This window comes from Nesoenas mayeri, assembly GCF_963082525.1.
Source record: "Nesoenas mayeri genome assembly, chromosome: 3".
In the NCBI taxonomy this organism is placed as follows: Eukaryota; Metazoa; Chordata; class Aves; order Columbiformes; family Columbidae; genus Nesoenas; species Nesoenas mayeri.
In genome coordinates, this window is record NC_137544.1 from 89,622,775 (window position 1) to 89,650,556 (window position 27,782).

General features: G+C 38.9%; 1 protein-coding gene across 1 annotated transcript in view; it reads right to left on the reverse strand.

Moving 5' to 3' along the window:
* Positions 1-8,226: 8,226 nt before the first annotated feature.
* Positions 8,227-27,782, reverse strand: part of LRFN2 (leucine rich repeat and fibronectin type III domain containing 2) — a gene marked incomplete at both ends in the record, with an annotated part of 41,766 nt that continues 22,210 nt past the window's right edge. Inside the window, one exon of the mRNA XM_080342534.1 lies at positions 8,227-9,145. Coding sequence (XP_080198660.1) covers positions 8,227-9,145 — 919 coding nt within the window. The remainder of the gene's footprint in view (positions 9,146-27,782) is intronic.

A 27,782-nucleotide genomic window follows, 5' to 3' on the forward strand; every position in this document is an offset into this window, starting at 1 on the left:
CCTATTGGGAGAACACTGAAGGACGACAGATATCTCTCAGAAAATACAGGTCCTTAGTTAGTAAGTGATGAAGGATCTCAGTTCATCTGATTGTCTTGTTACACTGAATAATTCGAATAACTGTAATAGTAATCATCAGTCACTGTAGTCAACAGCAAAGTTGCAGCAGAGTAACAGAGAAAGGAGTATGACCAGAAAGCACATCAACCATATTCAGCCTGCACATTCTCCTGTGGTATATGTTACTTCATAGAACCAGGTGGGCTAAGATGTACGGCAGATAAAAAATAACTTCTTACCTGAAATAAAATGATAAATCAGTGAAGAAAGAGAACAGAGAAGGTATGAAATTTGGGGCAGGGGCAGTAGGGAGGTAGTGGGTCCTGGAAGGCCAGGGTAGAGATGTACAGTCCTTCTCTCTTAAATAAACTCAAGCTGTCACAGACTGATTTAGATGGCAGAAGCAAAAGGCCTCCTTCTGGAGTGAGGTCTGTGAGGGATCTGTAACCTGCATTCCCCAAGTAGGGAGAAGTTCCTCAACCTCGTTGAAGTTCATGCTTGGTGATCTTTGTAGAGGAAGGCCAACCCAGATGGCTCTGACCCTCAGACTCTGGGTGGCCAAGGCCAGCAGGAGCACAGTGATTCCAGCAACCAGCAGCATGCAGATAACTGTAGCCCAGAAACTGCAGCCAAGAGTGGATTGCTCTCATCTATATTCATGGCTTCTAATTGATGCCATTTGCCAACACTCGGTGTATTATGGGCAGTTACATTTCAATCTTTTCAGTCTGTGTAGTCATTTTGGATGTGTTTGTGTAGCAGCCCAACCATATAGCAAGATGAGGCTCTCTGGCAGCTGTTGAAAGCATTTGTACTAATGGCACCAGGAGTGTTTGCATTTTAATGCATCTACTAGGCTTTGCACTGGCCTTGCAACCAGTCCGGGTCCACAATGCCACTGAAGTATCTTGAATAGGAAGCCATCATCTTATGATTTGTATTGAACAGGAAGACATATTACATCTTTTACTGACCTTAAGTCTACAGACATCAATTTCTTAAGATCAAATTTGTGCTATATTGAGTGTTTCCTGTCTCATCTCCAAATATTACTACACAACCTGCTACTGCACAATGGTCTCTTGGGAAATGAGGTCTTTTTCTATACAATTTTTATATTATGTGCATATCCAGAGGTCTATTTGAATAGAAAAAGACAATATCTGGTCTCTTTTTTTTTACCAAAACAATGAGAAAAAGACTTTTTTTTAAGATGATGGTGGTTTTTTGGTTTGGTTTGGTTTTTTGTTTGTTTCTTTTTGTTTGGTTGGGTTTATTGTTTTGGGTTTTTTTGCACTACAGCACAGCGTTTCACAACTGAAAAGCTGTTACTGGTTTTGATGTTGTTGTTGTTGCTGTACACATTGGTTTGTGTTTAGTGACAGTGAGACACACAGGAGGGGTGCTCTGGCCTTCTTGAGAATGAGGAAGTTCTCATCATTTCTGTGAACACTCACCTGTTCATTTCCAAGCTCCTTGGGCAACCCAGTCCCAGATGACAGGCTTGACAGGCTCAGACACAAAAACTCCAAAACAGGAGGAGTCATTGAGACTTCATCCCTGTCCCACTTTTAGCTCTAAGTTGTGCTTTAACTGTTGGGGTGTGAATTTTGGAAGAAATTCTTTACTTCCTTATGGAGAATAGGATAGCATCTCCCAGTCCATCAGGCTTTGGGACAGAGCTCTCTAAAGTTTTCCTGAAGGTACTTTTTCTGAAGTAGCTAGTATTGAACACTCACAGGATACTATGATAGAAACGAATTATTGGACTACCCAAGTCTAACAAACTCCTACATCGCCACGCTTCCTGTCAGTGTTGTGACCTGTGCAGTGATCCCACTTCATCAGACCCAGCCCTTGTACACGGCACCAGTGACCAGCACACAATTTTCCTGCAATAGCACTTGGATCCCGTAATTCAAATGCGTGCTATATTTCTGTCTATGGTACACCACATTTATGAACCTAATTATTTGAAGTTTCATATTCCTGAGTCCTGTTCAAAAAAAGGAAAATTAACACATCCCCTCTTTGGATTTCTGTTTAAGCCTCATTACCACAGGGTAAAAAGTAGACACTTCACTGCACATAGCCCTGCCTGTGCCTTCTCGGATCATGTATTTCATACCAATGTACCAATGAGACTGGCAAAGAGGATAAACTTCCCTGAAAAAACGGAGTCTTCTTTCTTCTGTGCAGACACCTGTCGTGTGATTTGACTCATAAATGGTACAGGTGGTAATTAATTGCTCAGTCTTAAAATATTTCTGCAATGTTCACTGCAGGGAAAAGGATAGGAGTACTAATTCTTTTAAAATAAACAAGTCCCATAGAAAGAATTTGAAAAGTGTCACCAAAGAAACCCCATTCAGTTTCTCATTATATGAAAAATATTATGGGCAAACCTGGCTGAGCAATTTTAACAATAAGTTGACGTCCACCTCTGTAGCTGTACAGGTAACTAATGGAGCGTTCTCCTCCTCTATTTCCAAACAAAGATTTACTGATTTTAAAGTCAGAATTTACTTTCTCCTAGTACAGGCCATTGATTTTCAATGTTTTTGTTTCCTACCAGTTTCTCTAGCGCTGTGTCCAGGCTTCTCATATGACTGAGTATAACATGTGCTACTGTCCTCTCTGAAAACCCAAACCAATGAACAAACTAAAGCACAACATTGTCAGCACAGTTAAGAGCACAAACAGGGGCAGTGAATGCAAAACAGTAGCTCCCTATGGCTACTTGCCTTCCTGCAAGACATGAGTCCTCATTGACAGGAGACACATCTGCAGCATGTGATGGGAGAATCAGATGAATAAATGCTCTAAATTAGGAGCTGAGCCTCTGCTGGGGTCATATGAAACGAATGAATCCTTTCACCTCCAGTTAATCTGAAGCACTGAACTGTCCCACCTGGGATGAGATGCAGATTATCAACTAATCTGCTGCCTAGAAAGAAAAGATTTCTGTTCTCTCTCTTTTTCTCCCATTAGTATTTAATATAAAAATGTACATGTCCTTTTATTACTAAACTGGGAAATCTGTACATCACAGATCATACAGTTAAAAAGCACAACATGTACATGTGTATGTGGGTTCACATGAACATGTAGGCATGAATACAAATGTGTGCACTTGCTGGTATATCTATATCTGGATATATATTTATATATCTGGCATTTGCCATCTGCTGAGAGTGTAATACCAGGAATAAGCATCTGGCACTGTTTTGTATAGTAGTGCCTTTTGACAGATGATGCTAGGGAATGCTATACCTTTGAGGATTAAGGAGTAATTAATTAGGACAAACAAAACATACTGCAGAACATAAAATTCCTATATTCAAAGCAAGAGTTTCAAGGTACTCTTAGTGTTCATCTGGCTTACAGCCTAAGACTAAACTTAATTTAATGTTTTCAGAGGGATCTCCTTGTCACGTTTAGGGGAATTTAAGATTAAAATAAGATGTTAATAGTATCACTTGTTAATTTCACATCCAGAATATGATTACACATCCAAAATTGCCCAAGTATTGAACTACAAATCCTGAATACAGAGGGGAGATTCACTGAGAAAATGTTCCAGAGAAATGGGCTGCTAGGGGTGCAGAGGGGTGCTGGATACACCATATGGTGTGATGTGGGTTACCCATGGGTTAATGGGTACAAAGCATTGCAAACAGATGTGACATTCAAGCTATTCAAATACTAAAATGTTTTCTTGGTTATCGGGTGGAATTATTCATTGGCCTCCAAATTAGAAAGTGCTTAAATTGTTGCTGCATTTATTACACCCACACAGACACCTCCAAGGGCTCTTTTTGGTCATCTGTCTTTGCAGCCCTTTGATGGGTGAAGAGCGAGAATGAATCAAGTAGAGTCTTTAGGAATATAGTTTTCATCCGTTTCCAGGTGAGTCAGTCCCATGGTGTGGGATATAAACAGACTTAGCAAAGGAAAAGCTACCATCTTTTCAGTCTTGCATCATGCAGGGCAGAGGCACCTTTCATTGCTTGGTTGTTATGCATTGCTTTATGAGTGAATGAAACCAAATAGTAACCAAGTAGTGTGTGTAGTTTGGAGACATATAAAATGTTATCTTCCCCTAAGGATGAGGGAAAAGCAAATTGGTTGCTGTTCTCTATATCTGGCAAGCTCAGAAAAGATATTTGAAACCAGAAATATATTCTGATTCGTGAAATCTGTAAGGAGGATATAAATTGTAAGGAAACAGTGTGGTCTGCTTTGCTATGCAGGCATACATGCACACACACATTTTTATTTTCATTTCATACAAACATTTGGTTCCAAGCAGACATCAAATAAAATCCACATCATCACTAATTCCAGAAATTTCTATTTTGTCACCCTGTTTAATAGTCTCCAGGATGATATTTTGGGGATTCGGGGTTGGTTGGGTTTTTTTTTTTGTTCATTTGTTTATAGCAGGAGAGGACAGAACACAACTGTGTACAGAATTTCACAGTGGAATCATATCCTCTTCTTTCAAATAAATGGCATATATTTTTAGAAAAAAAAAGCTTATTCTGCTATTATAAAACATGTCAAAAAATTAACATATGCATAGGCAGTTGTCTTTAATTATTCCCACTGGCTTCGCTTTAAATTCTATAGCACTTTTAATGTCCCAGGCTCCTCTTTCAGAAGTCTTTTGTTGATCTCTGTTGTACTCCTTACTATCTGTTCTACCTGACACTGGCATCTAAAGCACAGTTAGTGTAGCTGTTAATTTATGAGACAGCAGCCTATATAAATTTATCAATGTAGGGTTGTGAGACCAGGGAACCAGGCCATTGGAGCTAGCTCATCTCCTCAGTGATGTGTGAAAGTATTTATTACACCCAGGTAAGTGGATATCTATATATTGTTTCATCAGCCACTGATGTGCTGTTGTGCTCAGAAGTGGAGAAGGGAAGAATCCTTACCATGCAGCAACTCTACAGAAAAATAATCAAATCCGGAGATGCTGAGTGGGGTGCACACATGAAAATGAAGGAAAAACAAGGTCAAGGCAGAGATTGGTCAGATTGTTCATGGAGCAGCCTGAGGTCACACTTGTGCATTAGCAAATAGGGCATGGATGTAACCTGAGAGACAGAGCTGTCCTCTGCATCTCTCAGAGTGGTAAAGCGGAAGCTACAGGGTAATTTCAGAGGTCTGCTTGGCCAGCTGTGTAAGCAGGGCAGAAGGTGGTGGCACGAGAAAGATGATCAGAATCCAGCACACTGGGCTGGCTCCATCCCTCTCTCAGGGCTGGCCACTTGCTGCTGCCCAACGGGCCTCCTGCCTCAACTGTGAGTCTGAGTCCTCTTCCTCCCAAATGCAGTGAGCACTACAGGTAATTGCTGGCACTCTTTTCAGTTTGCTCAGTATTTGCAAATCCGCTGATGTGGGTTGAGCTTCACTCACTAAAGCCAAATGAATTAAAATGATGATTAACATTAATAAATGCAAGTGTTAGATCATGGATTTTATTACCTGGATTCTTTGGCATCTATCCATTATTTTAAAACATCTGTTGACTTATTTCCTCTAATCTTGTACGAGAAAGTGAAAGAAATGTTTTTCTTTTTCACAAAGATAATAGCATAGGATATTGCTTTCGAAAATTCGTGCCTACATATCCTACTAATATTGACGATGAACTCAACCATTAAATAAATACAACCCAGTTGTCATGTTCAAAGCAAAGCAGCAGCATAATAAAAAGTCCAACCGGACCACAGTGTAACAAGGAAAAGAAAATAATTACATTAATGTCTTTAAGAGTCCTCAGTACAACGTAAATGTAAATGTCATTAATGGTTAATATGAAGGTGCCATCTGGACAGTTGGATGATGCAGATTCTGGAACGGAAGGTGTCGTTCCTCTTGGAAAGCATGAGAAAACCAGAGACACTGAAAGATGTTGCAAAGTTTCACTGGATCTCTTTTGAATATATTAATGTTGGTGCTGAGCAATAATGTGAGGAAAAACCTACAAAGTCAGATCTTAGCATAAAAAAGGCTTCCTCTTATTTCTGCAGAATTTTGATCAGGCTTTAAGAATGAGTGATATAGAGCAGTACAAACATAACCACAGAACAAGAGGTGAAATGCCTTTTTGACAAGATCTTTTCTCATGCATTCCCAAAAAGCCTGTATTTCTTGATTCCTACTTTATACCTGAAAACCTGAAGTCAAAGATAGTTTGAGGGAAAAAGAAAGCAAACACCTAAATTTTTAAGATAACGTAAGAAATAATTACTGCTCCTTATTTATGTTTCAAAGCAGACCACAGATCACCAAATAAATGAAAATCAGGTACTTTTCCCCAAGAATGTTTTTTACTGTACATTTTGTAGCAAAAAAAAAGAAAAAAGAAAAAAAGAAAAATAAAGGAAAAATAATCTGATCACAGGGATGTCATTTTCTAAAACTCCAAGTAGGAAACATGACAAATACAAGATCAAGTACACAGCCATGTCACAGTATATCTCTGCACCTTTAAAAAAAATATACATAGAGTTTTTTCATGTGTTATTTTCTCTGTGCCTTGCACCCCTTCTCCATGTATGTTCTACAAAATTATAGTAACAATGTGCAATTTCAGAATGGTTCCCAACAGCTGATCGTTGGGACCCAACAAATAAATCAACAAACAAATGAAAGGACAGTTGCAGTATCCACCAGAATGCTGGAAATCACAGTAAAGTCGTCAAGGATAATGAAGTCAGCTGGGTGAGCCATGTGCATTTCCACAACCACAGCAATGCTCTCCAAAAACTAATCTGAGAATCAGTTTACAAGCCCCAAACAGTTCCTGTTCTTAGTTAGCAAGTACCTTAGTGAGGGTGTGAGATGGGGGGGGCGGATTAAACAGGGGACTGGGGAATGCAGTAATGCAGGGCACACACAGGAGACCCCTGCTCTGAGACATTCAAATTTAATTTTATTTCTGTGGCTAATTGAGAACATACCCTATCCCCTGAAATACACTAAAACTTACATTTCATGTGATGCTACTGATACAGTCAAGCCGCATCATGGTGACTGTACAAAGAGCTTTTGTCATAACTGAGTGGAAGTCTGTGTTTTCTTTGCCAGTTGAAAGGAGTGACAGTGTGACCTTTGCCAGAAGCAACAGGTATTCTTAATGTGGTGATTTCATGACAGTAATTTTTGTTTCCTTTTCTTTATCCTTTAATAGGAATTCTTGATCACTGGTTTTTCCCTTCTTTGATAGCAACACACCTACAAGATATCAATAGCTGCTGCAATCTGCCTTCAGCATTAACAAGCAGACTATGAAGAAGGTGGAGGAATTTTTTTTTTTTAAATTAATTAGCCCCTAGATTTAATTTTTCATAGGATATAAATAGTTGGTATTGGAGGTGGATTATATAGTATATCATAAATCTGACCTTTATACACGTCATCCTTTCATCTGGGGAATTTCATGACACTGAAAACAAACAATACATGGAAATATATTTTCTGCTGTAGAGAAAAAAACAACTCAAAGGTAATAACAAGGTGAAACAGAACAGAAATCATTAAATTCCAACTGAAACTCCACTCAACAAAAAGATTTTTTTTTCCCAGATGTCACAGTTAACACCATGAGATTATGTTGAACAATTTGCTCTGATCTGTCCCTGTGGATGCCCTGCCTGCACTTTTGAGAAAGTCACTTGCAATGACAACCAGATATTTCCTAGCACCAGTCTTATATTCACAGAAGTGTATTTCTGTGGTTAAAAGAAAAGAAAGTCGTCTCCTTCAAAAAAAAAAAAAAAAGTAAAACACAACAAAAAAACTGTAAAACTCAATTTGTGCTGTTAAACCTCTTTTCACCCCCCCTTTTTTAATCTTGTGTGACAGTTCACCAAGAGTCTGAGTAACTTTTGGAAAGTAATGCTAAGTACAACTAGCAAATTCCTTGAAACATTCACATATGGTTTAGTTGGGGCCAGACAAGAATGGTGCCATACGTGCCTATTCACATTTCATGACCTTCTTTCTCTTTTAGTATCCCTGTTACTTACTTGCTTACCTATCTTTTTGGCCAGTACAGCTGAAAACTTTTCTTTCCCTCTATTTCCAAATGCATGGCCCTGTAGCAAACCATGCTTTACAATACAGGAGGAGCAGGGGAGACACTGATATTTACACTGTGCTTTCCATTACCCATTCTGAACTCCCAAAAGTCCCTTTTGCCCCTCTTAAGTCATTGTCATCATACTGCAAAAGCATGCCATTCACCGAGAGGCTCCTCTTTGTCCAAATGTTTGTTATCTTTTTTGGGTAGGTGCAACACTGAGATGTGGCAAAGTCCCCCATGTCAAAAGAATGGCTACGTTTAGTTTTGCCCTCCAGAGGCAACATGAGGAGGCTGCGAAACTTGGACTCCGGTTGGCCCAGAAGTGGCTCTTTGTCCGAGTGGTGGGCCACCGTGGAAGTTCTGGAGTCTGTCATCTCCTCCTTTTTCTGACATTTCAGTTCCAGGGAGGCAAAAGCTCCCATTAGCCGATCAATATTGTGTTTCGATCTGGAAGGGGGCCTCCACTTACTGGACAATGTGCCCTGTTCACTTTGGAGGCTATAGTCATCACAGTCACGGCTATTTGCAGAGCTGGAGGAAGAGGAGATGCTGCTCCGTGCAGACTGACAGTTAAACTCCATAAGTTCATTTCTCACCACCACTTTGGGGTTGACTTGGGGCAAGACTCCATTCTGAACAAGTTGTGCTCCATTTGTCTGTGAGTAGACATTGCTGACATTAGACATCTTCCCCTGGGAATTGTTGCAGACCTTATAGCGGACCATGAGTATTACAATGAATACCAACAGAGTTGCCACAATGATACCTCCAATGATCAGAATCATGGTCCCACCCAGGAACTGACTGTGCATCGACTGGCACTGAGGGTAGTCCTCTTTGGTGAAGAATTGGGCACATCCCACAATATTGGTGGCAGTAAGGGTCGTGGCCGTGTCATCCCACATTGCCAGGACGCAGAGATCATAGCCTGTTCCAGAAACAAGGTTGTTTACAACAAAGGCTTTGTTTGTAGCTGGAATCATCCTTTAAAAAAAAAAAAGAAAAAAAAAAGAGAGAGAGAAAAAAATTAGTTACTCTTGACACTAAGGTAAAAGAGAGGAGAGCAGACATAACACTGTGTGTTTACTGCACTGGCTGCTGGCAGAGAGGAATCAGAGCCATAAAGATCAAACAAGCATTCATGCTTCCCAGCTTCTGTGAGTCCTGCATCCCAGCATTCAGTAATGCACAAGTTTTGAGGGCCATCTCTCAAATATGCAATAAAGGGAATAAGAAAATCAAGCTAGCCTGTTTGTTTGTTTGTTTTCTCCTCACTTGCATCTGTCCTAATGTTAAATACATTCAAACTTGAACAAATAACTCAGGATAAAAATATGTGCCTACAAAGAGAAGTGCTTTCTGGGTGTGCAAACGGCCCTTCCACTTGCCGAGTCTGAACCTGGTCATTGTCACATCACTTCATAAGTACCTTAACATTTCCTGTGTAACATCAGCAGGTTGCTTACCTTGTGGAGATGAAGGGCTAGATTTAGTTCTCTGATGCCCTGAGAATGTAAGGCAGGCAGCCACTTCTGTCTCTTTCTCCACTCCCTCACCTACTTTCCCCATCCTCCTACTTCCTACTGTGGAAAATATCTCCTAGAAATGCAACTATCGTCTTCTTTGCCAGAAATTTCTTGCTGCACCACCTTCCTCTGTGTGAGTGAAAAAGAAATACTGGAATTTGCATGATGGGCTGGGGAAGTGTGGGGAGAGGTAGGATGGTGCAGGGATGGAAGCAAGAAGGTTTCTTTAAAATAAAAAGTTCTACTCAAATACAAAACCATTTTCAAATACCAAATAGCTAGGCTCAAGCTGTGCTCCAAATTTTGTCATTTATGGATGTTATTCTTTGCTGCCACAAAGCTTAAGCAGTCATTTGAACTCATGCAATGTTAGAGCATTGATAGTATTCAAAAATAGCAGACGGGAATGAACAAGGTCTATAATCACTACAAACTGTTGAAAATTGCAGCACATTAGTGGAATACAGTGGAGAATTCCAGATTCAGTGCCTAGTGGGCAGCCAAGAATAAAACCAAAGAGATTTCACATACATGTTTCTTTACCACCACATGACAGGTTTGAGTGAGAGAGAAAAGCTGAAATTAAAACCAACCCATTCTGACTCAGAGCTGCAGATCTTCAGCATCAGCAACAAGGGAGCCCTACAGGCACTTACACCATGCAGCAAGCTGGTGTGACTGTTATTGCAATGGTAAGGCCTGGCCAGAGAAAAAGTCATACTGCTTTTGAGAGTGCCAGGCTTCCTTAGCCTCAAATTGTCACCACGGCTGACATAAATTGCAGCTCTTCAGAGGTTCTTCTGTGCAGTGGGAGGCAACTGACCTGCACAGAGAAGCAGCAATATCAAGGCACTGCAAAGACGAGCTTCTGAGCATCTTCACATTTATGCATTCATGCCACTTACATAGTACATCCCTTCAGTCTGGCCACAGGTGAGGATGTGGCTCCTTTTTAAAAAGCAAACAAACACACAAAAAATTCTATAAGGAAAATAAATATTGGTGAGCGACACCTAAAATCTAAACAACACCTAGGCACATTTACTCAATGCTATATTTGAGACATTTATCATCATAATGGAGATGTTATGCACAGACATAGATGATCTATTCAGAATGAGCTAAGAGATCATAAAGCAACCCTCCTCGATAACTACAGATGCACTTGATAAAATAGTTTCTAATATTTTCTAATGGTTTCTAATAGTCAATATGGTTGGTCTCAAGTTATTTCTAATTGTTCTCCTCTCCCTCTGGCTCTGAGAACATGCCATGGATCACAATGGCCCAGACAATGCCTGCACTCTGTTGAATATTTCAAGGAATTTCATATGCACACACCAAGGATGATATATGGGATAACACAATACTATCAATCTTCAAATATATGATCTCGAAACTCTTGAACAGTTTCACCAATTGCTTCATATCTCCTTCTGTATCACCTAATGCTATACTCGACTTTTGACCATCACTCCCAGACATGTGCTTAAAAAATTCTGCAGTATGTAAGTCCTTCAGAAATCATTTCACTGTGAAACCTCATTACAAGCAAGTAGCACTGTTAGCAGAAAGAATAGTCAGCCCTATAAACTTGGAGTTGGGTCATAACTATGAAAAACAGAGCATCTGTTGGAGTGGTTCCTTTTGCTCTGCACTGATGAAACACAGAGACCTCTATATTTTCTCCAAGCAAACAGCAAACAACTGGGTTTGCATAGTATATGGCTTTGAACATATCTTAGGCATATAGAAATACAGCCTTTCAGCCTAACATACTGTACCAGTTTATATAGAGTGAACACTGATAACTTCAATCATTTACAACTTGTTTTCTTCAAATACAATTACACACAATCTTCCAAGGGAATGTAACTGCCTGGAATATTTCAAGGACTAGCAGGTAGTGATAATGGCATGAAATGTAAAGCTGTTCCATTTTTAAATGTACAGAAGTGAGGCCACAAACAGTCTTAAAGACAGGATAACTGTATTGAAACTTGCCATAAAAACTCATCTTAGCCTTTAGAAGAAACTGAGTCATTTCTAAACTCAATCAGCCCTGGAAGCTACAGCTGTGATAATATTGGAACTAATAATAGCTATATAAAAGATCACAGTTGCAATCCAAATTATGGAAAAAGCAATCAACTCTCCATATACATCTAAAATGAAGAATTTTAAATGTTTCCATAAATAAACTTCAAATATTCTTGTAAAATATTCAAATTAAAGTTACTGTAAAAGAACAGCTGAGCATAGGAATAAGCACCAAGTTCAGGAGTATTAGGAGTTAAATAAATAATCTCAGACTCAGTTTTCTAGCTTGCAGAGAAGACAATCTTGTTTTCATGAAGCTGCCAAATTGTAAGAGTATTTTGGCATTCCTCCACTCTTTAGCCCATCCTCCTCAAACATACTGCCAGTCAGCTATGATGGATGACATATTTTAATGTTCCCCACACCTAAAACTGATGCAGACACATTTTCACTATGGAATATTGATGACTCTTTGATTGTCCCCAACATAAACAGCTGGAAGATGCCATTTCAATCTTTGCTTTGCTGCCTAACAGGGAGAGTCTCTTCATGGCTGTTCTGTACTTATAGCACCATTCATCACGGACCACCGTGCCCTGACATTGGAACTTAATAGCAAGGAGCTGCCACAAAACGCAAATTGGTCATTAAAAATGTGTCTGCACAGATATCCTGCAAGGTTTTGTTCAGCATCTCATCAGCTAAACACAGAAATCTGGTTTCAGGTAGCAAGAATCTAGAGCATGGTTCAGTGGCGATCAACAAAAACGTTTGAAAGTTGTTGGCTTTTGAAACTTGGAAGATCCTAGTGCTCACTTGTCACCCTCAGGTAGGAAACATACTGAATTGCAGAAGCATCTTGAGGCAAGGAGCCTGATACTATCCAGGACAGTGTGATCTCGTAGAGATGCTTCTTAGCATGGAATAGGGACCGAGTTCTAAATTTAGTACTAACCTTTCCTTAGGAAAAACGAGTAACAGTTCACTAACTGCAAACGGAGATCGACTGACAAAATATTTACTTAATTTTAAGCTGATTATAGCTTGTGATAGGTTTTAGTGTGTGCAGTATAAGGACCCTAGCAGCAGTGAGGACTGGGAAGGCAAAAAAATATTCAAATATATTAACAGTGTAAATGTAGTCCTAGTTAGGACAACAGGAAATTTGGAAAGAAGCCAGACACGTAAAACACAGTAATTTCTGTCTTTCTCTTCTAGTTTATTTTTCATGGGGGAAGGGGAGCAGACAGTCTCCTCCACACTGGCACCAGGACTTTGTTACCTGATTCCTAAGGTAGTTTCTGAGTCCTATCTGAAGATCAAAATACCCCAAGGAAAACTATTCATCTAAGAACATGTTTTTGACCTCTCTTAAAATCTTGCCTCTAACGAATGCAATGAGCACAGAGATCTTACAAATTATCTTTCTAATTTACAAATAGGCTCTCTTGTCTCAGACTTTGGAACAATAGCATCACTTATTGGAAGAGGAGAAGACCTATGGCCAGGATTGGGGCATGACATAAGAGTCTGAAACAAAACCACAATAAACAATTGCTCCTATGAGCATATGTTTATGTGTGATGAAGAGTTATGAGGCTGAGATTAAAGCTTACAGAGTTTTTGCAAACCATACATTCCCTTCAGTCCATGAAGATTTACACCCCATTTTGTGAAAACACCAAAATGAGACCATGAGAGTCTTCCTTTTAACAAAAGGAAGAACAGTGCTAGCACCTTTCTATGAATTCAACCTTATTGTTTACCACAACTGCTAAAAAGTCCTTGTTGTGTCCTTGTAGACACAACGTAGGGAAATCAAGAAATTTTGTAATTACTCACTTCTGTGTGTGGTGATACTAAGAAAATTAGAAAATAAATTACTTGGAAATGCAGGAGAAAAAGGTTTGCTACAGATTTCACTCATAATCCCAGATGCAAGTGAGAACTGAAGCTTTCAGGGAGTGAACTGTGCTGAGAATTTAGGAGACCAGAGTTTTATTCTCTACTTTATCAGTTACACTGATATCAGACTCTACTTTATCAGCAGCTCTCAGTTCCTGAGAAATCATTTTGCTCTACTGAAAGTCTCCTCATCTTTAAAATGGGGATAATGCCAACAATCTCCTTTCAAAAGAGGCCTGTAGTGTATGGAAGGAAATTAGCAGATGTTATGATTACACTGTAATATACAAATGGGTTTTTTTTCTTCTTTGTAGCACTGGGGATTAGCGTGAGTGAACTGCTGTTTAACACTGTGGTTATGCAAAACAGACAAATTAGAGAGAAGACAGATTAGGCTAATTGGCTAGGCAATTATTTTCCTTTTCTCCATCAAAGAGTGGTACGATACCATCTAGGTTTAACCTGAAACTGCTTTAATCACAGAACTTGCAGAGAGCCATCAAGGCAGTTCCTTTGGGAAGGTACTTGCAACTCCCAAGACTCAGTTTTATAATGACTTGATAGATTATGTTGCTTTTCTCATGGTTATATTATTATTATTATTATTATTATTATTATTATTATTATTATTATTATTATTATCATCATCCAGGGCTATATACTATCTATATTGCAGTACAATTTCTCCTCTTCAATTCAATGCCAGGAGTCTGAAATGGAAAGTCATGCTAATTTATTAAATACTTGTATCAGAAAATAAAAAAAAAAAAAAAAACCCTACCAAAATCTTAATTTCTTGGGTGTGAATTTTCAGCACCTATGCTGTTCAACCCAAACTCTTCCTTGGAGTTTCTATCTGGACTATCTATCATGGACTATCTACATGGTATATCCTAGGGCAGACACCTCATAAGAAATTGTCGATGTCTCTGCTGGTAAATTCGCTTTTCCTTGACTTGAGAAAGCTGTATATCAAAAATAGCCCTTGGAAAATTAACTTCTGAACCATGTTTGAAAAATCATGTCAAGACGTTAGTACTGTAGATGATGGGGTTCTGGTGTGTGGGAAGGTTTCTGGGCCCTCATTAATTTACCTGCAGAGCTGTGAGTACTGATTATGAGGAAACTGATAAACAGTAATGTTAAATTCTGTCACTAAGCAACATCAGTTTGTAATGAAGAGGGGAAGAAGAAGAGGAAAAGAGGTGCCAGGCAGAAATAGCTGGGGTTCTGTAAAATTTTATTCCAGTTAGTTAGCACGCTGAGTTTCCTGTATAGTAATACCTTAGTGTGAAAATATCAATCTCACTGTACTTTCCTATTCTTAAACTTCCTCTTACACAAAGCTGAATTCACATTAAGTACAAAATATTACCCTGATTGTTTTCAGAACTAGAAATTGATCCAGAAAAGATTAACAATGAAATCTGATAAATTCTATTTTTTTTCAGTGAAGATGTCAAGCCAAAAATGTTCATTTATTTCATCAATAAGTTTGTCCCCTATTTTAAAATCTTTGGATTTTTTCTTCATTCCATATTAGAAGTTAATTCTGAAAAATCAATTATTCCAGCTAATCATCCTTTTAAATATTGTAGAGGGTCCGGTAGAGTTTCTGCTTTTCAGGTGGAGTGTCCACATTCAGTCCCAGTGGGATTAAAGTAGGATAGTCGAAAAAGGGGAGAGGGAAAGTATCAGTGGTGACATACTGGAGAAAGACTGGCTAAAGAGCATGTAAAAAGAGTGGGTAATCAGCAGAAGGAGTTCACTGTCTGAAGAAGGACCACATGAAGGAACCTTTAAAAGCTGGTGGATGCAGTTCAGTGGCACATAGATCTTGCTTCTTAGTAGACAGAGATAGTAATGAGGTGTTATTTAATTGAAGACAGGTAAGGAAAGAAGGAGGAAGAGAAGGTTGAAGTAAGGGAAGATTCAAGAGGAAAAGCAGATAATGAAAACTGGTGTCTTTGGCAGTGTCTTGAGCAGCAGAAAATGACAAACACACTCAAAACAGCCATTGGCAGGGCACTATCAGGCATGTGGCTGTCATCAAAATGATGGAAGAAATCCAGCTGACCACTGGTTGGGCACCAAGGTCAGAAAAACAGCTCAATATGTGTTGAGTGCAATTAAATGTAGGTGAAGATCTTTTAGCAAAGACAATTAGAAAGATAGTAAAATGAATCAGGGCAGTGGAAAGAATTCTGATGGTGGACAGATATTAAAAAGTCTGGAGAAAAGGGCAATAAAAGATCAGAGGAAAACTAGAAGGATCTGAATTGCAGTCAAAATGTCACATGTGATGTATTGCCTGGGAGCAAGAACAAGTAATTGACAAATCTGGACTGCAGAGTTGGCATTCTTCCTTGCTGCCAACTTTGGTAATTTCCTAGAAAGTTTTATGGTGTAAACCCCTCAAATACATATCTTCAGATCATCACAAAGCCTTGGGAATCAAAAATCAAATGCAATGTACCAAGTATATTACTGTGTGGAATTTCAGTCTTTTGGCACCTGATTCAAGATTTTTTAATCTGAGAAAGAGAAAGACAGAGGCCTACTGTGACCTGCATCTCAAAAAAATGACAGTTCTATTTCTGAGAAAAAGATAGTTGTTAGTATTAGCAACATGGCTTAATTCCTCTGTCAGTCATGTCAACATAAAGAAATGTCAGATAATACCAAGAGGTAGTCAGACTTGTTCAGTAAACACTAACTCAACCCAGCATGAATAATTTTCTGTATTTTTTATTTTATTAGTTTTGGGGGGTTTTATGACATACAATCACAATTCTGCCTTCAGATGGAATATTTATTATTAAACACAAATCTGTTCCTGCTTTTCTGATTCTTGTCTTCTCATCACTCATGCATCCAGCTGCCCTTCAGAGAATCTGTCTTGTCAAAGAAAACAGATAGTACATATAATTTCATTATTATTTCCTAATTTGCTTATGTTCTCTTCTGCTCATTTGGAAAAGTGGTGTGGGAAGTGGGGAAGAGAAGGCAGAGCCAAAAGCAATTGATATGTCTGTCACAAGATGGTGAGCCAGGGAGATACTGATAATTGATATATACCCTATGCTGCAGGAGGAAAACAAAACAAAACAAACCACATTAAACTACGAGCTCAGAGAATATAAGTTTCTAGTGCTATCTGATAAACTGCTAAATGGTGTCCCCTGAGGATGCACTGAAGTCATTCAACAGGTGACAGAACAAAGTATAGGCTTCTAAGGCACATAATTGCACAAGGCTGAGAAAGAGGAACTGTGGCACAAGGTATTCTGCTCCCTGTCATTAGCCATTGCTCTAAGTAATAGGAAATGCTCCTCTCTATTATTCCCAACCAGAATCTTGCAAACAATAGGGAGCTGCAGGCAGACAGAACTAGTGAGATACTTCTGGATGAATGAAAACTACCAGAACCATCCCATAACGCCCTGAACCAAAGAAATTGCTCAGTGCAGCTGTCCAGGTTCAAGATACTGCACTGGGACAACCTCATTTTGGTTAATGGTATGGCAACACTAAATTACACTTTCAAGCTCCCTGACTAAGCTACCATTTATTTCACGTGGACATGACAGCAACACACATTTAGTGCCCTGATCATTAAATTTTACCTTTAAAGTAAATGCGCGTATAGCCTCGGAACATTCAACAGCACAGAAGATAACTCCAGTCACACCCAAGCTCTTATGCTACACATGGAACACCTTTCACCTCAATATATCTGAGATACTACTTGCCTCATAAAAAAAAATAAAAAATAAAAAAAACCCCTCACATTAATTCAAATCCAACTAAAACATATTTAAGCTCATTAACAGAGTAATTGAAAACCCACACAATATTTCTGTTAGTAAATATGAAATTGAAGTATTTATGGCAACAATGCATAGCCACACTAATAAATTAATTCTGTATCGTATTAATGTAGCATTAGAAAGCTATTGTAATTCACAGCAATGTTTCAAAAAGCCAGACAGTAAATTTGGGATTAATCAAAACATATCTGAAGTCAAGAATTTATTCTACTATAGTCACAACAACATGTTACAACTGCCTGATTTCTAAAGATGGAAGAAATAAAAGTTTTCCATGAAAGGTATGTTCAAGTCATTAAGCAGAGTGTGGGACCTGAGACACTCTTTTCCCAGGTTTTTATAGACAAATGGCACATCCACTTGACTGAAGTATCTTGCTTATTCTCTCTGACTCAAGTAATTTTAAACTCTTTCATGCAGACTTGGACAGTTACACCAGAAAAGGTCATCCTTACCATACCAACAGAGGTTCTCATGAGAGAAGCAACATTAGAAGTAATGAGCACATTTAGGAGCTCAGAGGAAATTATTTTGCAAAAGGGATTTTGCCATTTTCCTGTCAAAACATGGCTGTGAGATTCAGCTATACACTATCCTTCCTTGAGAGTTATAAGTGGGGCTTTCCACTTATTTCCAGGCAGTGAAATCTGTTCAAATTATGACAGGATCAGAGAGACCTGACTGGGATCCTATAGTGGTTAACCGTTGCCTGTATCATTTTTCTGCAAGAGCTCATTCGAGCTGAGGTGAAGAGGAGGATCTTCAGTGACTTACTAGCAACTTCATTCATGTTTACCACACAGAGCATTTATGCGAAGTTGCAACTTATATGTCCTGCAGAAACTCTGTGTCCTGTCACACAGACTAATTTTATCTCCAGAAGGTCATGCCAGAATGACAAAAACTCCAGGCACTGCTCGAAGTGATGTTTGTTTGTGTTTTGTAATCCACTGGTCAAAGCAAACTCCAGCCTACTGTTTCAGGCTCTCTGTCACAAAATCTTTGTGCACTGGTGGGAGAAGCGTGGTGCCAGCTAAAAGCTGACAGGATTACTCAAGCTATTCCAACCAAAAGAGTCTTATCTAGTGAATTAGAGGTCTCACTACCCATAGATTGTGTATACTTTGATATATCAGTCTGTATTAAAAAAAAGTATTTTAACACAATTTATGCCTTTTTAAAAAGTTTAATCACATATCATGTAAGTTTTCCCCCACTTCAGTGACTGAACTTGTGGATAGTCTCAAGAAATCGGAAATGGTTATCTACCAGAATCTTGGCCATGTCTTTCATCATGAAGTTGAAAAAGTGAGTTTAATTCCTAGTTGAGAGGAAGGGAAAGCTGCATTTGCCAATTTTACGAAAATAAGCTAAAAAATTATAAGCTTACCAAAGATACATCCAGAGTATATCTATATTCAGAGAATAACATAGCCACAGTTTAGAAACATGAAAATGTGTTTGGAGAGATGTTTACCATCACAGGCAGTTTGAAAAGGAAGCAGGAAAACTGTAAGATGGAGGACCCCAACCCTCTAGCCTCTCAACAAACATTGGAAATACCATTTACTATCTAAAATGGATACAGTAGAATTGCTTGCTTCTATTAAATTAAGAAAACCTTTTGAAAAACAGTAAATAAAAGTTTGAATAACAAACTTAGTATCGACCATCAAGATTTTAGTTTCTGTATTATAAGAGGGAGAAAATATTTTGCAACACAAATCTCTTTGAAACATGCACAGCAATGCACAAGGTAAAGAGACTCAGAATGATTCAGGCTGACTTTCTCAATAACATTGGGGAATTTTTTTTCTTTTTTCAATTGCAGAATGAGAATACAGGGTGCAAAAATCACTAATGGTCAAAATCATTGTCTCCTAGGGAAAAAAAATAAACAAAACAAAACAAAAAAACCACCAGCAACGTATGTTTGTAAAAAAGGCATTTCCTAAAGCAGAGATTTGACATTTTGCCACTTTCTGGGTATTGCACATAAAGCAAAGGAGAAGGAAAGCTAGAAGTACCAAATAGGCTGGAAAGACACAGAAATGTTGAATTTTGGAATGCTTTACAAAAGGCCAGAACACAGTTGCGTCCTTTCAGTTTGTGATATCAAAATTAGATAAAAGCATTTCTCAGCAACCAGAGATACCCTGCTTTTTTCAAAGCTGAACCTGGACTGAAACCATGTTGTGTGAAGAGTGACAAATACATTATTGAAAAAGAAAGGAAAATCCATCCAGTAAGAAAACAAGTTTTAGATCATAATTTTATGACTCCAGGAGGAAGAAAAGCATAAGTCAATGATAGATTCCAATGGTAACATATTATCACCTAGAAATATGTTTTCTGCTAAAGGATCTTAAGCAAGTGCCACAGATTTCTAGTACTTGAATAAAGAATACTAAAAAGTAAGCTACTAGTTCCTTACATGTTAAAAATGAGACCCAGAAAACTGAAGGAAGCTGGCACATGAGTCATCTAATAGGCTAATGACATGACCTCAAATCTGAATGTAAGCAGTTCAGAATCCCAGGTTGTGCATCCCAGTAGTAAACCCAGTGCAAAGAAGAAAGCATAAGCAATATTTACTGTATTTTCTTCTTCTAGGCATCAGCCATATACTTTGCAAATACTTATTTGGCCCTCCTCATGTTACTTCTCAGTCACAGAAAGTACACAGAAGGTTTGGAAGTACTTGGGCACAATTAAATCATACTTTAAAGCAAGGTTACCTATTAAATGAGTTTACAAATACAACAATACTCAAATTTGGTGTCTCCTTTTTATTTCAGAGAGCCACAACTGATCTGTTTAGGGTAGACAGTGTAACATGAAGAATAAACTAGAATTTCTTCATATGTTTCAACTTCTCCAACTGATTACAAAGTTTTACCTGGCTCCTGAGATTTATCCACTTACAGCTTAAGTTACGCAGTTATGCTGAATATGCTCTCAGGATCAAACAGGCTCAGAGAATGAGGTGATCAACAAGTTAATAAGCTTTCACATGAAAACCGGCTGCAACAAATATAAGGTGGCCATCAGTCTGTTACAGCTACATGCAGATCTGCTAGGTTTATTACTTCTTTACCAATCATCTTCTTTATCAATCGTTACTTGTTTACTTAATCATCACACCTGAAGGTTGTTGCAGTCATGGATTTTTCATTGTCCACCAGTAGAACAAACACTTCTACATGTTATAGGCAGACATATAAGGTCATCACAGACAACAGAAAACAGCTTGTGAACAGTTTCATTGAAAAGATCTATAAATACTGTGGAGTCATATGTGTAAGAGTGCCATATACTGATGAAAGTGAAATGAAAGAATGTTTTTTCTTTATCTTTGCTTGAAAAGCTTTCAAAGCAGTGAGTAATGAAGGAAGAGACTGGCAGATTACTCTGGTCTGTAGAGTTTGAAGTGTAAAGTCTGTAAAACTCTCTTCTTCACTCTATAAAATCTTTGAGCTCTCCTGCTGTAACTCCGATAACATAAGTGAGTAGGACATGCAAAATTGACCCTGAGAGCTAAAAAAGGAGAGCATGGTACAAAATGCAAATTAAATACACGATGATACTAAACCCACAGTTTTAGCCCACTTGGAGACTACAGAATCGTTTGTCAGCTCTACTATCAGATAAGGGAATGCTGTCCTCATCCTGTCAAAATGATCAGTAGTAGAAATTCACCAAAAGCTCATTGATCTTTAGGAGCACAAAAGATGATCTGAGCATTGATTCGTAACACTAAGCAGCACCAAAACCTCAGCATGGTTCCTCTGAAAAGACTAAGGAGGAAAAAGTCAGACTCTATCATTCCTAGAAAGGAGGCTAAAAAAAATAATGACATAGACATATAAAATTCCAAGCTTCTGGGAGACCACAGCCGGCACTGCATTCTAGGGTACAGTAATTCTATGACGCTGTTTTCCCATACATACATTTATCATGAGTATTGTCAATAAGGACATTTGACTCAACATTTCTAATAGTCAATATAGCCCTCAGAGGAAACTTAAGCATGTCGCTCCTTAACCACTACATGGGCTGGGAGAGTTCCTTACATCTGTAGTCAAGAAAGAACAAAAGCATTTTTCCTTCTTTTCTCGATAAATGATCACCCCAGCAGTACTGGAGTGCAGTTCAGGGTATATGAGTGAGGGAATGAACTAGACAAGAATTTTATTCCCTTATGAAGTCCTGCAAAACTGTGGTCCACTAGCTGAACTGCTGATTTGGCTTCTCTGCAGTGGGCTGGGTTGAGTGGCATCCTAAACTTGCCCCTGCATCCCTTGATACACAAATGCTGGGCTCCAAGTCCCCTTCTCTAAATGACTGAGTTCCCATTCTAGGTCATGCCAAGATAGTGCTGTCCACATGACATGTGGAATTTGAGCAGGCACTACCATCAGTCTGTGGCAGAACTTCAGCAAGGCACAGTATATGTTTTTTTTGCTTCAGAAAAGAATGAGGGCTAGACTTGAGCATCTTGACTGATGAGATGACCATTCTTTCTTTCTGGAAAAGTCAGCCAGTTTTGGAGAGACGTGATACATATATATATATACATATAAATATAAATATAAATATATATATATATATATTATTTTATTTTTTTATTTCCTTCCTTATTTTTCTGCCTCACCAAAATGACAGAAGGAGGGAGATTCACTAGCAGAAGAAATGAAGCTGTAAAGCTGTTGAACAGGAACTCTGACTAAACAAGAGGGGAGGATGTGGCCCATACTCAGGTATCTGAAAGAGAAAAGTCCACATTTTCCCCAAAAAATAATTACAAGGAAGGAAAATCGGAACAGTCTAACAAGACTTGTCTTTCACCCTTTAAGTCTGCTTTGAAGCTACGTTTGTTTCCACAGTCTCTGGAGACATCTCAAGCAGAATACATCTCTATTTTTTTTCTTATGCCTTTACCAATAGATCACAAAGGTAAGAAAAATCCTGTGTCAAAAAATCTCAAGGCCTTTTTATCCACTTTAGGATTCAGGATTGCTTTCAGAAGAGATATTTAGGGTATAGTCCTTTCCTGGCCATGTGCACACTGTCTTTGCAGATGTGTATTTGTGCAAACCTCTCACATTCAGTGCAAAACATTTTCCTAGACCTGAGCTGGGAATATTTGTCCTACTGTCACAATGCCACCAAATCATCATTTGGTGCTTGGAAAATGCTGCATTTGGGGATGAAGTGAAGATAACTGTGGCACTGCAGGAAACTTCTATGAGCTACTGCCTTTTACATAACTGGGAGAAGTTAGTATCTAATGTGCCTTGTAGGCAGATTAAAATTAACTTATCTCAGCCAACAGAAACTACAGACAAAGCCAAATGATTCCCCACAATGCATGTGTTTCTCTCTTCCACATTAGCCTGACTAAAGGCACAAGTCAAAGATGAGTCTGGTCCTAAATTCATGTGGCTATGTACCTAATGAAGGTAAAACTCTGACTCATGGTGATTAATTTCAGTGAAATATTGATGAATGCTTAATTGGTTTTAACATCTCAGCAGTGGAAAAGACTGTCTTGACTAAACTTTATAACTGTGTTTCAGAATATTAGTTGCTTTTTAATGGCCGTGATAGTAACTTTTTGCAGTGCCATAGGAAAGATGGATGGACAGAAGAATATTTGTAACCACCAGTGCAATTTCTCACTCCATATTCCAAATACAGGGTGGTCTGCTACAGATTTTACCTGGGTCTTTCTTTCTCATGTACACTTTGGGTTTGTTTGCAGACACTGGCCTCTTTATTTTCTAAAGTGTCACAGAACTTTCATAGACGTATTTTTGAATCCACTTCTATGTGGATTTTATTTTTGTTTTACCTTGCTATGGAATGAGTCACTCCACATTCCCTCCATCATGATGACAAATATGATTGCTGCTCCTGAACATATGGTACAGTCTAAAAAAGGGTTATCTTGTAGGAGTGTGTCTGTATGGATCACTTATCACACAGTCCCCAGGAAATAGCATTGCTTTTTCTTTCTCTAACTGCTCATGTTCAGCATTTTTCTGTCCACTGCTTCCCAATGTGCTCATGATTCCTCGAAAGAGGAAACCCCACTCCCATTATAATTGGCCTTTTACGTATTTCTCACCAAACTCGGATTCATTCTACTGCCAGAGGCTAGTTATATAAGATGCAAAAGCAAAAATACAAAAGTATTTCTCCCTTCTGTGTTCATCATCCTAGATTTGCCTAGATTCATTCCCCATAAGAATGAAACTCAGATTCTGAGATACTTGGTGGCATGTCACAATTTTTTGTCTCTGAAAAGAGCAACCTGTAAACACATAAAGATACATTTACAAAGTTAACAAATTTCTATGCTGTTCTCAGTTTGAGAGAGAAGATGCTAGTATAATATTTTATCTCAAAGTAATTTCTCATATCGCAAGATTTGTGTCCCTCAAGAACCTATAAGCACCTTTAGAGACCTATATTGAAAGTGAAGGGTCAATATTTCACATGAATTCACTAGACGCAAATATTTTCAGGTCTTCAGAATTATTTAGCCAATATCCAAATATCTAACTAGAATAGCCTCTGATGGAAATCCTTTATAAAACTCAAGAGACAGCTACCCTGAGTTGAAGGAACACCTTGCACGTTGCTCTATTCCTGGTTATAAGACAAGCCTATATACTTGGAGTTGTTTCCTCCAATGTTCCTGTGCAATGGCTAAAATAGATTTAAGGCTTGGTAGAGCAATGGCTACTGCAGTTGCCCACACAAAATTTTGCTAAGGCATGACAAAAATGAACATAGCTAGGAAACCTGACTGAAACACAAATCTCTTACCTAAGTAGAAATTGCAAGTTTTGAGGATGGCTGGTGTCAGGAGTGTACACCTTTTAGGATGGGAAGAAGAGGAGTTTACTGTAGATGCAAGATGACTCAGATAAAGGTGAATTGGAAATGTATGGGTCAATATGGCCACAAAAGATGATGTAGCAAAAATGCAAATGCATCAGCTGGTTTCATCTTGGTCTAAATCAGAGTACAGTCACAAAGATGAACACAATGGTCCTAGGGACCTTTTTGGTACTGACACTGTTCACCTAGCCACTGGCACACTATTCCTTAACACTTCCTCCAGTGAATATTTTCAGTGTTTTAAGGCAGTGTTTGTGCTCACTAATCCTGGCCAAACTTGCACCACTACATTGCCTTTGTGATTATTTTATAAGAGAGAGATGATACTGCAATCTCTTAACTGCAGCCCTTCTGGCATTCAGTTACCTGACACCTTGACACAGGCATGTCAATAAAACCAGCAGAAGCAACAAAGAGGAAGGCACTGATTAATTACTCCAGTGACACTAACCATCCCAGACAATGATACACCCCGAAAGACAGATCTAGACCAAACCTATTTCACAATGACTAACAGCACAGAAGGCAGGCTGAAAGGCAGAAAGATGTGTTTGAAGTGCTTAAAAGATCCTTGAATGTCCAACATACTGGCTAGCAAAAACCATCCCTACAGTCAAGCAAGAAAGAAGCACACTTTTTCATATTTTTCCCTCTCAGTTGCATCCCAGTTCAAAGTGTCTTTTCGGTTTACTCACAAGTACAAGTGTTTCTTGCAAGCTGGATCTTGCTGAGATAAAATCCACTGACAAGATTCCAGAGGAACAGGTTAGGACAGACTTAATGAATTGTAGCTTAATAGCTTACCCAGGGAATAAACAGTGATAGAGGCTTTGACCCTGGCATGTACTTTCTATACCTTTGGACATTGTCTAAGATTTGGTAGGATCTTTCCTACCACAATTCTAGACCAGGAGTCTGTGCAATGATCAGTATCCTTTGTTTCCGTCAGCTTTCTTTCAGGACTGTAATGTAAGGGTTGGTACTTGGAGACAAGCACTGTCTGAAAGCTTGACAGCCTTCTACCATATGAGTTAAAAAGGCTCTTCTTAGTTCTCAGGGAAGGTAAGGCCATGTAATACCTGTTTTGGATAAAGCTTAAGAAGATCCATTCAGCATATGACTGCTATGACATGACGGCCAGTTAATGTAATGAATATTCACACTTACAAAAGTTATGGCAATTGAAATCTTAATGCACACTATTATAGCATTAGCGTAAACAGAAACATTCAGCTTTATGGAACCTGCTGAATTTACCACAAGACTTGGATTGAGAGTTTGTCTGCTTTAACATTCTTGCCTTTCTAGGTGGCTAGTTCCTAAGTGTTAAGAGGAGTACAGGTAGTCATGCATGTCTAGTATGACCTTCTGGACTGCAGATTCCAGTATAGGGTGTGAAGTTTATCAAGGGATTCTTTTACTGAGCCCCAGCACAGAGATTTACTGGACATATGTTCCTGAGGATTTCTCAGGGATGAGGAGTTGGTGACTCCACCTCCTCCTACTGGTTCATACCACAAGGTTAAAATGTCACTTTTTTTTTGTCAATTTCACTTCAACATGAGAAATTTGAAGAGTGGTTTCCACATTTGCATATAAAGCCAAACTGATAAGCAAGTAACAGACATTGAGACATGATGGAGAAAAAGTCAGCCTATTTAAAGCTATTGTGAATTATTTAAGTTGTGAATTTTGCTTTTGGAAGAGTCAAAGGATCATATGAGCTCCTGTATTTAATGGAGGGGGGCAAGGGTTGCTGAGATTTGGAATATAAAGAATGTTAGGGGTGGTGGATGGTCTGTTATTGTCCAAGATGGCTGACTAAATCATCAATGGCTTCTCATAAAATGGTTGAGAGTTAGGCTTGAGAAAGCCCAGGTGGCCACAGGCAATCTGCTCAAGGCCATGATAAAGTTGAATACAAGTATCCGAAGTTTATTTATGGGAAAAGACTTTGGACAACTGATTGAAATTGAATGGGATGCAAAGCCACCATGGAAAAAGGAAGACCTGATATTTCATGTGTAAAAAGAAAAAGAAGGTAGTCCCAGATATTTAAATCCAGTTCTAGGATTTTCAGAGATAGGTCACTTGTTTTATAAGGAGGTGCTTCCACTTGAAAAGTGCCTGTGACAGTGAGGAACTTCTGTGTGTTATTAACACTAATAAGAGACATAGAAAAAAACTTCAAACATTAAGAAGCTTTTTTCTGAAGGTCACAGGACCACATGAGCACAGAAGAATGTAAACCCAATGTCTTTTCGGGTTAGCGTGTTCGTTAGTTTCTACAGTAGTACTCAGTTCCAAGGTGTCTCTACTATCACTTTAATAATCAGAAAGTCTGTGGGGGAAGTCGGTATCATTCAGCCCAAGGGTTTTGTGCAGCAGATCTTTCATGCTTCCATGACAAGCCATTTTCAAAACTTCTGTTATGTAGATGAAATAAAGATGACCTTTATCTTTCACTTTTCTCCATTCAAGGTCAACAGCAGTTCTGTGATCTATTGACAATGGCACATGATGCCCATGGAGGATTTCCCATTGGTGCCAATGATTAATGGTTGCATTTCACTCTCCTCAAGGCCATAACTCACTCAAAGCTTCAGCATTTGAGAATGATGGAACATCCCTGGAATAGATAAATCCATAAATCCTTCCAAGTCAACAAAAAATAGCCAGCTCTCTAGGGGTTTCATCACAAGTCAGACTGTAGTTTTCAGAGTAATGTGCATATATAACACAAGATGTAGGAAACCAGATCACAGATAGGAGAAGTCAGAGAAGTAATTTAAGGCTGGTTATTGTCACTTTCTGTACCCTGTTCACTGTTGTTCACTTTGCAAGAAGAAAATGTCAGGCAGGCAGACATCACTTATTGTCCAAAGTATCTGCCTGCGTGACAGTCATTTCATTTGCACTTGTGCTGGGAAGCACATTCTGAAGTACATGACTTATCCCAAAAGCAGCTGTATAACAACATCACGAACCAGCCTTCAAAATGCCTGCCTGTGGGAGTAGTGTATCAGTCACGTCATTTGAAGATATATCTGCTGATTTTAACCATCAAAAGTTTTTATTTCTGATAGCTCTGTAGAACAAATTCATGTATCAGAGAGACCTGGACTATGTTTAGGCTAGTGCATCATCTACAAGCAGCTCATCCACTAAAAGTTTCAGCTTCCTCGCTGGCCAGAGCTCAAGATCTATTCACTACAGAGAGGCAGTCTTGCCCCCAAACTGGCAACAGGATCGACCAGCTGTGTTGCCTGGGACCTTGGTGAGTCCAGCTCACAGGTCCACCTGAGACATGAGTCCCAGGGAAAGGGACAGTGGTTGTCACTCTGCTCTGACTGTACACTGGAACTGGTAGGAGGAGGAAGGGCAGCCCCCCTTGAGATGCCTCTGCAATCT